At 47.6% G+C, this 14666-nt stretch overlaps 1 protein-coding gene across 1 annotated transcript in view; it reads left to right on the top strand.

Annotated features, from left to right (window-relative positions):
• The first annotated feature begins 12638 nt into the window (after nucleotides 1-12638).
• The window catches only part of LOC141074339 (uncharacterized), a 2258-nt gene continuing 230 nt past the window's right edge, over nucleotides 12639-14666 (top strand). The window contains exons 1-2 of the mRNA XM_073561963.1: nucleotides 12639-13369; nucleotides 13475-14666. The exon at nucleotides 13475-14666 is cut by the window's right edge and continues 230 nt beyond it. Of these exons, the coding sequence (XP_073418064.1) occupies nucleotides 13056-13369; nucleotides 13475-14666 (1506 nt within the window). The 5' untranslated portion in view covers nucleotides 12639-13055. The remainder of the gene's footprint in view (nucleotides 13370-13474) is intronic.

Here is a 14666-nt window from a genome sequence, read left to right as displayed (position 1 = left end):
CCTCTCCCGTGTGATACTGACTGCTGATTCATGTATCTAATCCTCTCCCATGTGATACTGACTCCTGAGCTGTGTATCTAATCCTCTCCTGTGTGATACTGACTGCTGAGCCGTGTATCTCATCCTATCCTGTGTGATACTGCTGAGCTGTGTATCTAATCCTATGCTGTGTGATACTGTCTGCTGAGCCGTGTATCTAATCCTATCCTGGGTGATACTGACCGCTGAGCCGTGTATCTAATCTGCTCCCGTGTGATACTGACTGCTGAGCCGTGTATCTAATCTGCTCCCGTGTGATACTGACTGCTGAGCCGTGTATCTAATCCTCTCCTGTGTGATACTGACTGCTGAGCCGTGTATCTAATCCTATCCTGTGTGATACTGACTGCTGAGCCGTGTATCTAATCGTATCCTGTGTGATACTGACTGCTGAGCTGTGTATCTAATCGTATCATCTGTGTGATAGTGACTGTTGAGCCGTGTATCTAATCCTCTCCTGTGTGATACTAACTGCTGAGCCGTGTATCTAATCCTATCCTGTGTGATACTGACTGCTGAGCCGTGTATCTAATCCTATCCTGTGTGATACTGACTGCTGAGCCGTGTATCTAATCCTCTCCTGTGTGATACTGACTGCTGAGCCGTGTATCTAATCCTCCTGTGTGATACTGACTGCTGAGCAGTGTATCTAATCCTCTCCTGTGTGATGCTGACTGCTAAGCCGTGTATCTAATCCTCTCCTGTGTGATACTTACTGCTGAGCCGTGTATCTAATCCTCTCCTGTGTGATACTGACTGCTGACCCGTGTATCTAATCCTATCCTGTGTGATACTGACTGCTGAGCCGTGTATCTAATCCTATCCTGTGTGATACTGACTGCTGAGCTGTGTATCTAATCCGCTCCCGTGTGATACTGACTGCTGAGCCGTGTATCTAATCCTATCCTGGGTGATACTGACTGCTGAGCCGTGTATCTAATCCTCTCCTGTGATACTGACTGCTGAGCCGTGTATCTAATTCTATCCTGTGTGATACTGACTGCTGAGCTGTGTATCTAATCCTCTCCTGTGTGACACTGCTGAGCCGTGTATCTAATCCTCTCCTGTGTGATACTGACTGCTGAGCCGTGTATCTAATCCTATCCTGGGTGATACTGACTGCTGAGCCGTGTATCTAATCCTCTCCTGTGATACTGACTGCTGAGCCGTGTATCTAATTCTATCCTGTGTGATACTGACTGCTGAGCCGTGTATCTAATCCTCTCCTGTGTGATACTGACTGCTGAGCCGTGTATCTAATCCTATCCTGTGTGATACTGACTGCTGAGCCGTGTATCTAATCGTATCCTGTGTGATACTGACTGCTGAGCTGTGTATCTAATCGTATCATCTGTGTGATAGTGACTGTTGAGCCGTGTATCTAATCCTCTCCTGTGTGATACTGACTGCTGAGCCGTGTATCTAATCCTATCCTGTGTGATACTGACTGCTGAGCCGTGTATCTAATCCGCTTCCTTGTGACACTGACTGCTGAGCCGTGTATCTAATCCTATCCTGGGTGATACTGACTGCTGAGCCGTGTATCTAATCCTCTCCTGTGTGATACTGACTGCTGAGCCGTGTATCTAATCCTCTGCTGTGTGATACTGACTGCTGAGCAGTGTATCTAATCCTCTCCTGTGTGATGCTGACTGCTAAGCCGTGTATCTAATCCTCTCCTGTGTGATACTTACTGCTGAGCCGTGTATCTAATCCTCTCCTGTGTGATACTGACTGCTGACCCGTATATCTAATCCTATCCTGTGTGATACTGACTGCTGAGCCGTGTATCTAATCCTATCCTGTGTGATACTGACTGCTGAGCTGTGTATCTAATCCGCTCCCGTGTGATACTGACTGCTGAGCCGTGTATCTAATCCTATCCTGGGTGATACTGACTGCTGAGCCGTGTATCTAATCCTCTCCTGTGATACTGACTGCTGAGCCGTGTATCTAATTCTATCCTGTGTGATACTGACTGCTGAGCTGTGTATCTAATCCTCTCCTGTGTGACACTGCTGAGCCGTGTATCTAATCCTCTCCTGTGTGATACTGACGGCTGAGCCGTGTATCTAATCCTATCCTGGGTGATACTGACTGCTGAGCCGTGTATCTAATCCTCTCCTGTGTGATACTGACTGCTGAGCCGTGTATCTAATCCTATCCTGTGTGATACTGACTGCTGAGCCGTGTATCTAATCGTATCCTGTGTGATACTGACTGCTGAGCTGTGTATCTAATCGTATCATCTGTGTGATAGTGACTGTTGAGCCGTGTATCTAATCCTCTCCTGTGTGATACTGACTGCTGAGCCGTGTATCTAATCCTATCCTGTGTGATACTGACTGCTGAGCCGTGTATCTAATCCGCTTCCTTGTGACACTGACTGCTGAGCCGTGTATCTAATCCTATCCTGGGTGATACTGACTGCTGAGCCGTGTATCTAATCCTCTCCTGTGTGATACTGACTGCTGAGCCGTGTATCTAATCCTCTGCTGTGTGATACTGACTGCTGAGCAGTGTATCTAATCCTCTCCTGTGTGATGCTGACTGCTAAGCCGTGTATCTAATCCTCTCCTGTGTGATACTTACTGCTGAGCCGTGTATCTAATCCTCTCCTGTGTGATACTGACTGCTGACCCGTATATCTAATCCTATCCTGTGTGATACTGACTGCTGAGCCGTGTATCTAATCCTATCCTGTGTGATACTGACTGCTGAGCTGTGTATCTAATCCGCTCCCGTGTGATACTGACTGCTGAGCCGTGTATCTAATCCTATCCTGGGTGATACTGACTGCTGAGCCGTGTATCTAATCCTCTCCTGTGATACTGACTGCTGAGCCGTGTATCTAATTCTATCCTGTGTGATACTGACTGCTGAGCTGTGTATCTAATCCTCTCCTGTGTGACACTGCTGATCCGTGTATCTAATCCTCTCCTGTGTGATACTGACGGCTGAGCCGTGTATCTAATCCTATCCTGGGTGATACTGACTGCTGAGCCGTGTATGTAGTGCTCTCCTGCATGCGATCTGCGCACCCTATCTAATATATAAAGCTCAAGTGTGTGTGTGTATGTCCGGGATTGGCATCCGCACCGTCGCAGCTACAGCCACAAAATTTGGCACAGTCACACGTCTGGACCCCGAGAGTGTCCTAGGCTATGTTGTGAGGCGAAATTTTAACCCCGCATGTTCCAATTCACCAAAAATTTTGCCCCTATCTACATAATGGGGAAAAAGTGTGTGTGTATGAATCCCACCCCTCATTATGATGTCTTAATGGTTGACTATGGGATGGAGGATGTGTATGACGGGTACACTGTGTTCCAAATTATTATGCAAAAACTATTTCCTCCTATTTTCTCTAAATTACCTATATGAATTGCAGTCATTGTTATTTTCCAGTCATCTAATATTCCAGTATAATTGCAATGTTTTTGAACAAACTGCCTATGAAAACAGAATATTTTTAAAAATAAGAAACACTCAAAATGCATTTTCCAAATTATTATGCACAGCAGAGTTTTCAACCTTTTTATTTTTATTTTGAACAAAAAAATGCTCAATTGTGAAATTATAAGCATTATCAGCTTATTACAAAATGAAATCAAACAGTTTTCAAGTCAAAACTTTCTTCTGGGTGATGTTACATTTGCACATAGGACCCCTTGTTGGAAAGAAGCTTCTGAACTCTCTCGTCCATTGAATTTGTCAGTTTTTGGATGGTTTGTGCTTCGATTGTTTTGCATGTGGACAGAATCCCCTCCCAGAGCTGCTGCTTAGATGTGAGCTGCCTCCCGCCATCATAGACACTCCTTGTGATGATGCTCCAGAGGTTCTCAATGGGGTTGAGGTCAGGGGAAGATGGTGGCCGCCCCATAAGTTTGTCCTCTTTTATGCCCATAGCAGACAGAGATGCCGATGTGTTATTTGCAGCATGAGACGGTGCATTATCAGGCATTTAAATGATCTTGCTGCGGAAAGCACGGTTCTTCCTCTTGAACCATGGCAGGAAGTGCTGTTCTAGAAACTCCACATAGATTATGGAGTTCATCTTTACCCCTTCAGGGATCCTAAAGGGGCCGACAATCTCTCTCCCCATGATTCCAGCCCAAAACATTACTCCACCTCCTCCTTGTTGGCGCCTTAGCCGTGTTTTCATGGGGTGTCCATCAACCAGCCGTCCTCCACTCCATCCATCTGGACCATCGAGCGTTGCACGGCACTCAGTCTTCATGTCTCGTTTGGCCACTGGAGCCGTTTCTGCTTGTGTGCAGTGGATAGAGGTGGTCGACAGGATGGCTTACGCACAGCTGCAAACCTCTGAAGGACCCTGCATCTTGTTCGGGGGACGTTGGAGGCACCAGCAGCTTCAAAAACTTGTCTGCCTCTCTGACAAGGCATTTTTGCAGCTGCTCTCTTAACCTGACGCAATTGCCTGTTGGAAAGAGTCCTCAATTTTTCCTTATCAGCACGCACACGTGTGTGCTGGGAATCAGCTACATACTTCTTGATTGTGCGATGATCACGATGAAATGTCTTGGCAATGTTGATTGTAGTCATGCCTTGACCTAAATACTCCACAATTTGTTGCTTCTCAGCAGCCGACACATCCTTTTTCTTTCCCATTTTGGCAAAAAATGTCGGCTGCTTAATAATGTGGAACAGCCTTCTTAAGTAGTCTTGCCTTTATTTGGAGACACCCCCCAAACTAATGTGCACAGGTATCTGCAATTGCTTTCAGTGATATAAAGAGCCCTGACACACATCACCAGCAATGAGTGTAAAGGACTAACAAAAAAATTCTAACCTTATCACTCCGAAACTCTTTTTGCATAATAATTTAGAACACAGTTTATATGGGCACGGGCCTATGGCATGGTGAATATGTATGATGGGTATATGGGCACGGGCCTATGGGATGGAGGATATGTGATGGGTATATGGGTATGGGACTATGGGATGGAGGATGTGTGATGGGTATATGGGCACTGGACTATGGGATGGAGGATGTATGACGGGTATATGGGCACGGGCCTATGGGATGGAGGATATGTGATGGGTATATGGGTATGGGACTATGGGATGGAGGATGTGTGATGGGTATATGGGCACGGGCCTATGGGATGGAGGATGTGTGATGGGTATATGGGCACGGGCCTATGGGATGGTGGATATGTATGATGGGTATATGGGCACGGGCCTATGGGATGGTGGATATGTATGATGGGTATATGGGCACGGGCCTATGGGATGGTGGATATGTATGATGGGTATATGGGCACGGGACTATGGGATGGAGGATGTGTGATGGGTATATAGGCACGGGCCTATGGGATGGTGGATAGGTATGATGGATATATGGGCACGGGCCTATGGGATGGTGGATATGTATGATGGGTATATGGGCACGGGCCTATGGGATGGTGGATATGTATGATGGGTATATGGGCACGGGCCTATGGGATGGAGGATATGTATGATGGGCCTATGGGATGGTGGATATGTATGATGGGTATATGGGCACGGGCCTATGGGATCGTGGATATGTATGATGGGTATATGGGCACGGGACTACGGGATGGAGGATAATTATAATTTGCTATAACTAACAACAGTTACTATGCCCGGGCAGCGCCGGGCTCTTCAGCTAGTCTTTAATATAGGGTGCGCAGACTGTGCGTTGCCCGTGCGCTAGTAGGATTTTTGAGTGCGCTGCGCACTTTTGTAGGTGCGCTGGTGTGCGCCGAACGCAGCATGTTGCATTTTGGTGCGCTCGGCGCACCTTCAATAGTGCGCAGCGCACTGAAAAATCCTACTAGCGCATGGTCAGTTCACGGTCTGCGCACCCTATATTAAAGATAGGGTGCGCAGATCGCATGCGGCCATGTGCGATAATAGGCGGTGATGTCAGTAGGGGGCGCGGCGCGGCGGGGCTTATCGGCGGCTGTGTGCAAACGGCAGAAACGCTAGTGTGAAACTAGCCTTACCTCCTGTTCTGTCTTCGTCCTGCTGCTCTCCACTCCTCCTGTTCTCACCTCATCTTGCTCTTCACTCCTCCTGCTCTCCTGTCCTGTCTTGGCCCTCCTGCTCTCTTCTCCTTCTGCTCTCCCCTCCTCTTGCTCTCCCCTCCTCTTGTTCTCCCCTCCTCCTGCTCTCCCCTCCTCTTGCTCTCCCCTCCTCTTGCTCTCCCCTCCTCTTGTTCTCCCCTCCTCCTGCTCTCCCCTCCTCCTGCTCTCCCCTCCTCTTGCTCTCCGCTCCTCCTGCTCTCCCCTCCTCTTGCTCTCCCCTCCTCCTGCTCTCCCCTCCTCCTGCTCTCCCCTCCTCTTGCTCTCCCCTCCTCTTGCTCTCCCCTCCTCCTGCTCGCCCCTCCTCCTGCTCTCCCCTCCTCCTGCTCTCCCCTCCTCCTGCTCTTCCCTCCTCTTGCTCTCCACTCCTCCTGTTGTCCGGTCTTGACCCCCCTGCTCTCCGCTCCTCCTGCTGTCCGGTCTTGACCTTCCTGCTCTCCTGGAGACTGTGCTGTGGCTTTTTCGTTCTTATTGAAGTAAGCGAGCAGGTGCCCATTAGCAGCCTCAGATTAGCTGACGCACTCCCATACCATAATGATGTAACGTGATCCCTGATAGCCCTGCCGCCGACAGCGCTCCAACGACCCGGTATGAGAAGTGAGTACAAGGTGTGTTTTATATTGGGGACTGTAGTGTTTTAGAAGGTTTTGTCCAAGTAGCAGAAAACCCCTTTAATAATATCTGCAGCCTCTTCTGTGCTCATTATAAGTTCTGTAGGGTTTTTTTTCCGCCCTAACTCCCCAACACCTCTTTATTCTAAGTGCTGATGTACATGGGGTGTAGAGCAGGGAATACTGGAATCTTTACTGGCTTGTTCTCACATTTTCATCATAATCTTTTAAAATCTTGAATATCCGGTTTATGGACGGATTCTCTGCCGTCCTGGAATAATGCGGGTTCGGTTTTGGGATTGGTCTGGTACGTTACTTAAAATCTGTTTGGCAATAATTTGATCTCTTTGAATCTAGAACGTACGCTCCTCAACACTGAAATTGCAACACAAAGTCGTGGAATGATGGAGACATTAATGATCCACAAATGAGGGAAAATGGAAGCAACGTTTGCAAAACCTCCGGATATATTCAGTCGGGAATATGAGCTACATGCAAAGATCCCGGCACTTCCGGGCTCGGCAGTTATCGCTGAGGTTATTAACGGTTGTCTGAGGAAGGTTCTGCTGTTGAATGCTCTTGGGAAGTCATCAGGATCCGCTGCTGGCAGCGACCACTGATGTACTAGATCTGCTCGAAGGAAGATAAATCCCGTCCATGGATGACCATGATCTCTTAGCCATAAAATTAGCCTTTGAAGAATGGTAACTTCTTCTTGAAGGACCTAAATTTTTGGTAATATGTAAATACAGAGACATGTAAAGTAAAAGTTTTGGCGCCCCTGATCAAAATTACTGTTATTGTGAACATTTAAGCAAGTTGAAGATGAAATCTAATCTATAAAGCTCAAGTGTGTGTATGTATGTGTGTATGTATGCATGTGTGTATGACCGGGATTGGCATCCGCACCGTCGCAGCTACAGCCACAAAATTTGGCACACGTATGGACCCCGAGAGTGTACTAGGCTATGTTATGAGGCGAAATTTTAACCCCGCACGTTCCAATTCACCAAACAATTTTGCCCCTATCTACATAATGGGGAAAAAGTGTGCGTGTATCAAGCCCCGCCCCTCATTATGATGTAATAATGGTTGCCATGGCGACGCTGATGTCATCATAGGTTGCAAGCCCTGCCGCTCATTATGATGTCATAATCGTTTACTATGGGAAGGAGGATGTGTGATGGGTATATGGGCACGGGACTATGGGATGGAGGATATGTATGATGGGTATATGGGCACGGGACTATGGGATGGAGGATGTGTATGACGGGTATATGGGCACGGGACTATGGGATGGAGGATGTGTGATGGGTATATGGGCACGGGACTATGGGATGGAGGATATGTATGACGGGTATATGGGCACGAGACTATGGGATGGAGGATGTGTGATGGGTATATGGGCACGGGACTATGGGATGGAGGATATGTATGATGGGTATATGGGCACGGGACTATGGGAAGGAGGATGTGTGACGGGTATATGGGCACGGGACTATGGGATGGAGGATATGTATGACGGGTATATGGGCACGGGACTATGGGATGGAGGATATGTATGATGGGTATATGGGCACGGGACTATGGGATGGAGGATATGTGTGATGGGTATATGGGCACGGGACTATGGGAAGGAGGATGTGTGACGGGTATATGGGCACGGGACTATGGGATGGAGGATATGTATGACGGGTATATGGGCACGGGACTATGGGATGGAGGATGTGTGATGGGTATATGGGCACGGGACTATGGGATGGAGGATATGTATGATGGGTATATGGGCACGGGACTATGGGATGGAGGATGTGTGATGAGTATATGGGCACGGGACTATGGGATGGAGGATATGTATGATGGGTATATGGGCACGGGACTATGGGAAGGAGGATGTGTGACGGGTATATGGGCACGGGACTATGGGATGGAGGATATGTATGATGGGTATATGGGCACGGGACTATGGGATGGAGGATGTGTGATGAGTATATGGGCACGGGACTATGGGATGGAGGATATGTATGATGGGTATATGGGCACGGGACTATGGGAAGGAGGATGTGTGACGGGTATATGGGCACGGGACTATGGGAAGGAGGATGTGTGACGGGTATATGGGCACGAGACTATGGGATGGAGGATGTGTGATGGGTATATGGGCACAGGACTATGGGATGGAGGATATGTATGATGGGTATATGGGCACGGGACTATGGGCTGGAGGATGTGTGATGAGTATATGGGCACGGGAGTATGGGATGGAGGATATGTATGATGGGTATATGGGCACGGGACTATGGGAAGGAGGATGTGTGACGGGTATATGGGCACGGGACTATGGGATGGAGGATATGTATGACGGGTATATGGGCACGGGACTATGGGATGGAGGATGTGTGATGGGTATATGGGCATGGGACTATGGGATGGAGGATATGTATGACGGGTATATGGGCACTGGACTATGCGATGGAGGATATGTATGACGGGTATATGGGCACGGGACTATGGGATGGAGGATATGTATGACGGGTATATGGGCACGGGACTATGGGATGGAGGATATGTATGATGGGTATATGGGCACGGGACTATGGGATGGAGGATAATTATAATTTGCTATAACTATCCACAGTTAGTTACTATGCCCGGGCAGCGCCGGGCTCTTCAGCTAGTTATATCTAAAAGTTCAAAAGTTACAGATGACACATTTCCTTTGTATTTTAGTCAAGAAAAAATATATATACTGTATATATTATTTTTTGTCATCTTTTACATTTTATAAATTACAAAAAGGAATGGGTCAATGCAAAAGTTTGAGGGCATTACGTGGTTAGTATCTAGTACCTCCCCCATTTACAAGTATCACAGCTTGTAAACACTTTTTGTAGGCAGACAAGTGTCTTCCTATCCTTGTTTGAGGGATTTTCCTCCATTATTCTTTGCAGATTTCCTCCAGTTCTGTGAGATTCCTCGTCTTCCATCCTCTGCTATTTTGAGGTCTAGCCACAGATTTTCAATGATGCTCAGATCAGGGGACTGTGAGGGCCATTGTGAATCCCTCAGCGTGCGCCTTTTGAGGTTGTCTATTGTGGATTGTGACTTGTATATAGGATCATTATCCATGTGTAGAAGCCATCCTCTTCCTCATCCTCTTCCTCTTTTCACCTTCAGCTTTTTTATAGATGGTGTTATGCTTGCATCAAGACTTTTTTGGAATTTCATTGATTCTATTCTTCCCTCTACCTGTTACATTTTCCCCGTGCCATTGGCTGCAACACAACCCAAAATCTTGACTTATCCACCCCCATGCTTAATGGTTGGCGAGATATTCTTTTCCTGAAATTCTCTGCCCTTTTTTCTTCACACATATATTTGATCATTGTGGTCACAGAGTTCTATTTTAACCTCATCGATCCACAGCACTTGTTTCCATAATGCATCAGCCTTGTTTGGATGTTCTTGATGCAGAATTTTATGATGAGGACGCAGAAGAGTTTTTTTCTTCTTGTGACTTTTTCATGAAGGCCATATTTCTCCAGTTGTCTCTGAACAGTAGAACAATGTAGCACAACTTCAGCCTGCTCAATCTCTTTTGCAGTCAAGCGAGGGTTCTTATTTCCCTCTCTAGCAATCCTACGAGCAGTTTTCACTGAACATTTGCTTGGTCTTCCAGACCTTATCTTGACCTCCACAGTTCCTGGTAACAGTCATTTTTTTTAATCATTTCGAAGTGAGGAAAGGACAACTTTGCTTTGCTTTTTTCTCATAGCTTCTCCTGCTTTGTGGGCCTTCACCATTTTCATTGTCAGAGTGCTCGGCAGCTGGTTAGAAGACCCCATGGCTGCTGTGTTTTGGCACAAGGTTAGAGGAGGGTTTTACAACATTGGGAAATTTGCATCACCTTGTCTTTTCTAACGATGATGATGATGAAAAAGCCATATTCCTAACAGCTTAATTAAGGTCTGAATCCTTGGTCAAAGTTATCTGAACACACAAATCTCACAGGGTGCCCAAACTTTTGCATCAGACTATTTTTTCTTTTTGTATTTTTTCTAATGGAAAAAAATATTTTTGTGTGTGCCTAAAATACAATGGAAATGTGTCATATGTGACTTTAGGCCTTTTAGAGATCATTTGATCTTCAACTTGCTTAACTGTTCACAATAACAGTCATTTTGACCAGGGGTGCCAAAACTTTTGCATACCACTGTATACAGAGAATAAAAATCTGGACTACTTTCAATAGACTGAACCTCTGCCAAGCTCGATGATTTCTCAGGACATGGTTTGACTTCATCCTCACCTTCTGTCTCACTGATGCCTTCTCCAAACCTTTTTTGACCCATATGATCACACTGAAGATGCACCCTCCATATGTAATTGAACCTGAACATATCCTTGCTGTTGTCTATACTTGACTGGTCTGAAAAGCACTGTGCAGGAACGTATTATCTTCTGCCCATTCTTTTCTCCGATCACCCAGGAGTTAAGTGAATTGTCTTGCGCCTCACGTCAAGTGCCTCTCGGTTCTCTTCAGCCTCTTCCTGTATCTAAAGTGCACTCGCCTTCACTACTATCTGTGTCGTAGTGGAACATTTTTCCAAGATGTCTCGTTGTATTCCATTATCAGGATTTCCATTTTCTCCTTAGTTAGGCTGGTTTCACATTTGCGCTTTTGTGCGCAGCGCATCGTGCGCACCAGTGCGCATGCGCACTGCGCACCTATATTTAACATGATGTGCGCATGGTCTTGCGCATACTTGCGCTTTCGTGCGCATGCGTTTTTTTGTCTTTCGCGCCAGGCGCGTCAGACGCAACATGTTGCATTTTTGGTTCCGCCCTGTCTCGTTAAAACAACGCATGCGCACGGAATGCGCATGGAATGCGCAAAAACACCACATTGGAGCCTATGGGAGCGCAATACTTGCGCATGGTATTGCGCACGCTTGCGTTTTTATGCGCATGCGTTTTTACAATAAACATGACTGAAATGTGGTCTAGACAGTAAAAAAAAAATTAAACCAAGGTGATAAAATGGTGTGGGCACTGGGATTCCACAATACTTTAAGGATTGCTCACGAGTGGACACACAGCACAAGCTGCACCAATGTAAGTATGAAAAACCTAATGTCTGGCTGAAATTTCAATACATTTCTATGTACTTATGTCTCTTTTTTTTTTTATTGCAGCATGTCTTCATCTGGTGAGGAATATGTCCCCGGGACAGGGCAAGAGGCAGAAGAAGTGAGTACTATGCTTCCGTATGGATTGGAAAAAATAAACACATGTGATTAATTTTTTTGGTTTAATTTTCAGACCTCATCCTCCATCACGCCACCACCACCGGAGGAACGGCAGGAGCAGCAAGGCCAAGTGCGGGCGGGAAGACGTGATGTAAGTACAGACGGACTGTTATTTTTTTTTTACTTATTTTCTAGTCTGGTTTTTTTTAAATTTTCATGGTTGTTTTTTTCGATGTTTGTTGCTTTTTTTGCATTTATTTTCATTTAAAACAAATAATTTTTTCATGGCTTGTTTATCTAAAGCTCAAAGTGTGTATGTGTGTGTGTGTGTGTGTGTATGTTTGTTTGTTTGGGTATATGGGCACGGGACTATGGGATGGCGGATATGTATGATGGTATATGGTCACGGGACTATGGGATGGAGGATATATATGATGGGTATATGGGCATGGGATGGAGGATATGTATGATGGTATATGGGCACGGGACTATGGGATGGAGGATATATATGATGGGTATATGGGCATGGGATGGAGGATATGTATGATGGTATATGGGCACGGGACTATGGGATGGAGGATATGTATGACGGGTATATGGGCACAGGACTATGGGATGGTGAATATGTATGATGGGTATATGGGCACAGGACTATGGGATGGCGAATATGTATGATGGGTATATGGGCACAGGACTATGGGATGGAGGATATGTATGATGGAATATGGGCACGGGACTATGGGATGGAGGATAATTATAATTTTCTATAACTAACCACAGAGTTACTATGCCCGGGCAGCGCCGGGCTCTTCAGCTAGTTTTCAAGATTTTTTATTTTAAAATCTTTCAAAGATTAATGTTTGTCTTTCTTTTCTAGGCTCCACAGCGGGAGGAGGACCTCGCCCTGGACAACGACGAGCTCATCCGTCTAGTCCAGGAGCGAGTCCCGTTGTGGGACACCCGTCACCAACTGCACTCGGACAACGTGGTGATCCGGCGGCTCTGGAACGAGGTGGCCGCATCGCTGATGGATGGCTGGGACAACGCCTCTCCCCGGGTCCGCAAGGATTTTCGTAAGTATTTAAATGCAGTGTGATGCAGCAGTGATCTTGGCCGGGATCACCCAACTGTGTGTGATGCTATTAACTCCATGGAGTTTCTATCATCACACACAGTTGGATGATCACAGCCTCCAGTGCATAGTCTTACTTTTTTTCTTTTTTTTTTTTTCCACCACAGTGAACAAAGTCAGAACCCGTTGGCGCTCGATGAAGGACCGCTTCAACAGGGATATCCGTCAGGAGAATAAGGTTCGCAGTGGTGCTGCGGCAAGGACCGGCACGAAGTACAGATACCATCGTGCCTTGGCATTTTTAAGACCGGTCCTTGCCTCCCGAACGTAAGTATTTTCTAGTTGTATTGTGTTTTATTCTGTGCTTTTCTATTCCACAGGAGTTGGCGATTGTTAATTTATGGTAGTAATTTCTTTCTTTTCTTTTCACAGCACCTGGAGCAGCACCCTGCAACCTGGGCCCGAAGCGGTCCTTCATCAAGCTGCCCCGGACCCCTCCCAGCCATCCATCAGCGAGGAAGCACCTTGCAGGTCTGCACCACAGTCATCTGGAGACCAGGAAGCTGGTCGCTCAGGTGTTCCCCTGTCCCAGGTCTCTGCCACTGGTTTTGCGGGCACTTCCCGCCAGCAGCGGCAGAGGACCTCGGACAGGCCTCTCATGCCCGAGTTCGTTGAATTGAGCTCGGTCTTTCAGAGTAGCCTCAAGGCACTCTCCGATAGACTTGAGAGTGGTTTCCTCCTTTTGGACCAACGGTACAAGTCTATCGAGGGTCGCCTTGAGCGCCTGGAAGTCGACCTCGCCAGACCAGCGCATCATTTTTACACCCAAATAGCTCGGGACACGGTGGAACACCTTACCCCTGACCTCCAGTTGACTGTCATGCAGGCCTGCAACAATGCTTTTATGCAGGCTATGCAGCAGAGTAGGATTATGCAGCAGTCAGCGGTGGCATTTCCACCGGTGCCACCCCTGACTCGTTTTACAGCATTACCTACTTCTGCTGCATATCACTGCACAGCCACCACACTTCCAAGCCTCGCCGGACACCAATATACCGCCCCAAGTCCGAGTGCAGCTGGACACTTACCCGCCAACACCATGCCAAGCGCTGCTCCTGCCTGGCCCACCACTGCTGCCGCCACCACCACTGGATGGCCCGTCGTCACCACCCCTGCCTGTAGCGCTGCCACCACCACCACCAGCGGGAGGACCACCCCGGTATGGACCGCCACAGCCACCACGCCTGCATGGACCGCCACCACCACCAGCACCACCACCTCGGAGCAGCATCAGCTGGGGGACCCGCATTCAATATTTACGGCCCCTGCCAGGACATCCACCACCACCAGCATGCCACAGCAGGTACAAGATCCTGGCAGGCGGTCCACAAGCGCCAGGCGGTCCCCCAGCTCCAGCCAGTCCACAGCCTCCAGGCGTTCCAGAGGCTCAAGGCGGTCCAGAGGCTCAAGGCGGTCCAGAGGCTCAAGGCGGTCCCCGGGGTCTAGCCAGTCCTCAGGCTCAAGCGAGGACAGCAGCAAGACGACGGGCCACCGTCATAAAAAAACAAAGAGGAGGACTCTTACCCTCCCTCCTCCCTCACCTCCCACTTCACAACTTTCCTTG

The sequence above is a fragment of the Dendrobates tinctorius genome, unplaced genomic scaffold (assembly GCF_039654945.1).
Source record: "Dendrobates tinctorius isolate UK_male_01 unplaced genomic scaffold, ASM3965494v1 ptg000332l, whole genome shotgun sequence".
Lineage (NCBI taxonomy): Eukaryota > Metazoa > Chordata > Amphibia > Anura > Dendrobatidae > Dendrobates > Dendrobates tinctorius.
Note: the sequence above shows the minus strand (reverse complement) of the source record. Positions and strands in the feature narration are given on the sequence as shown.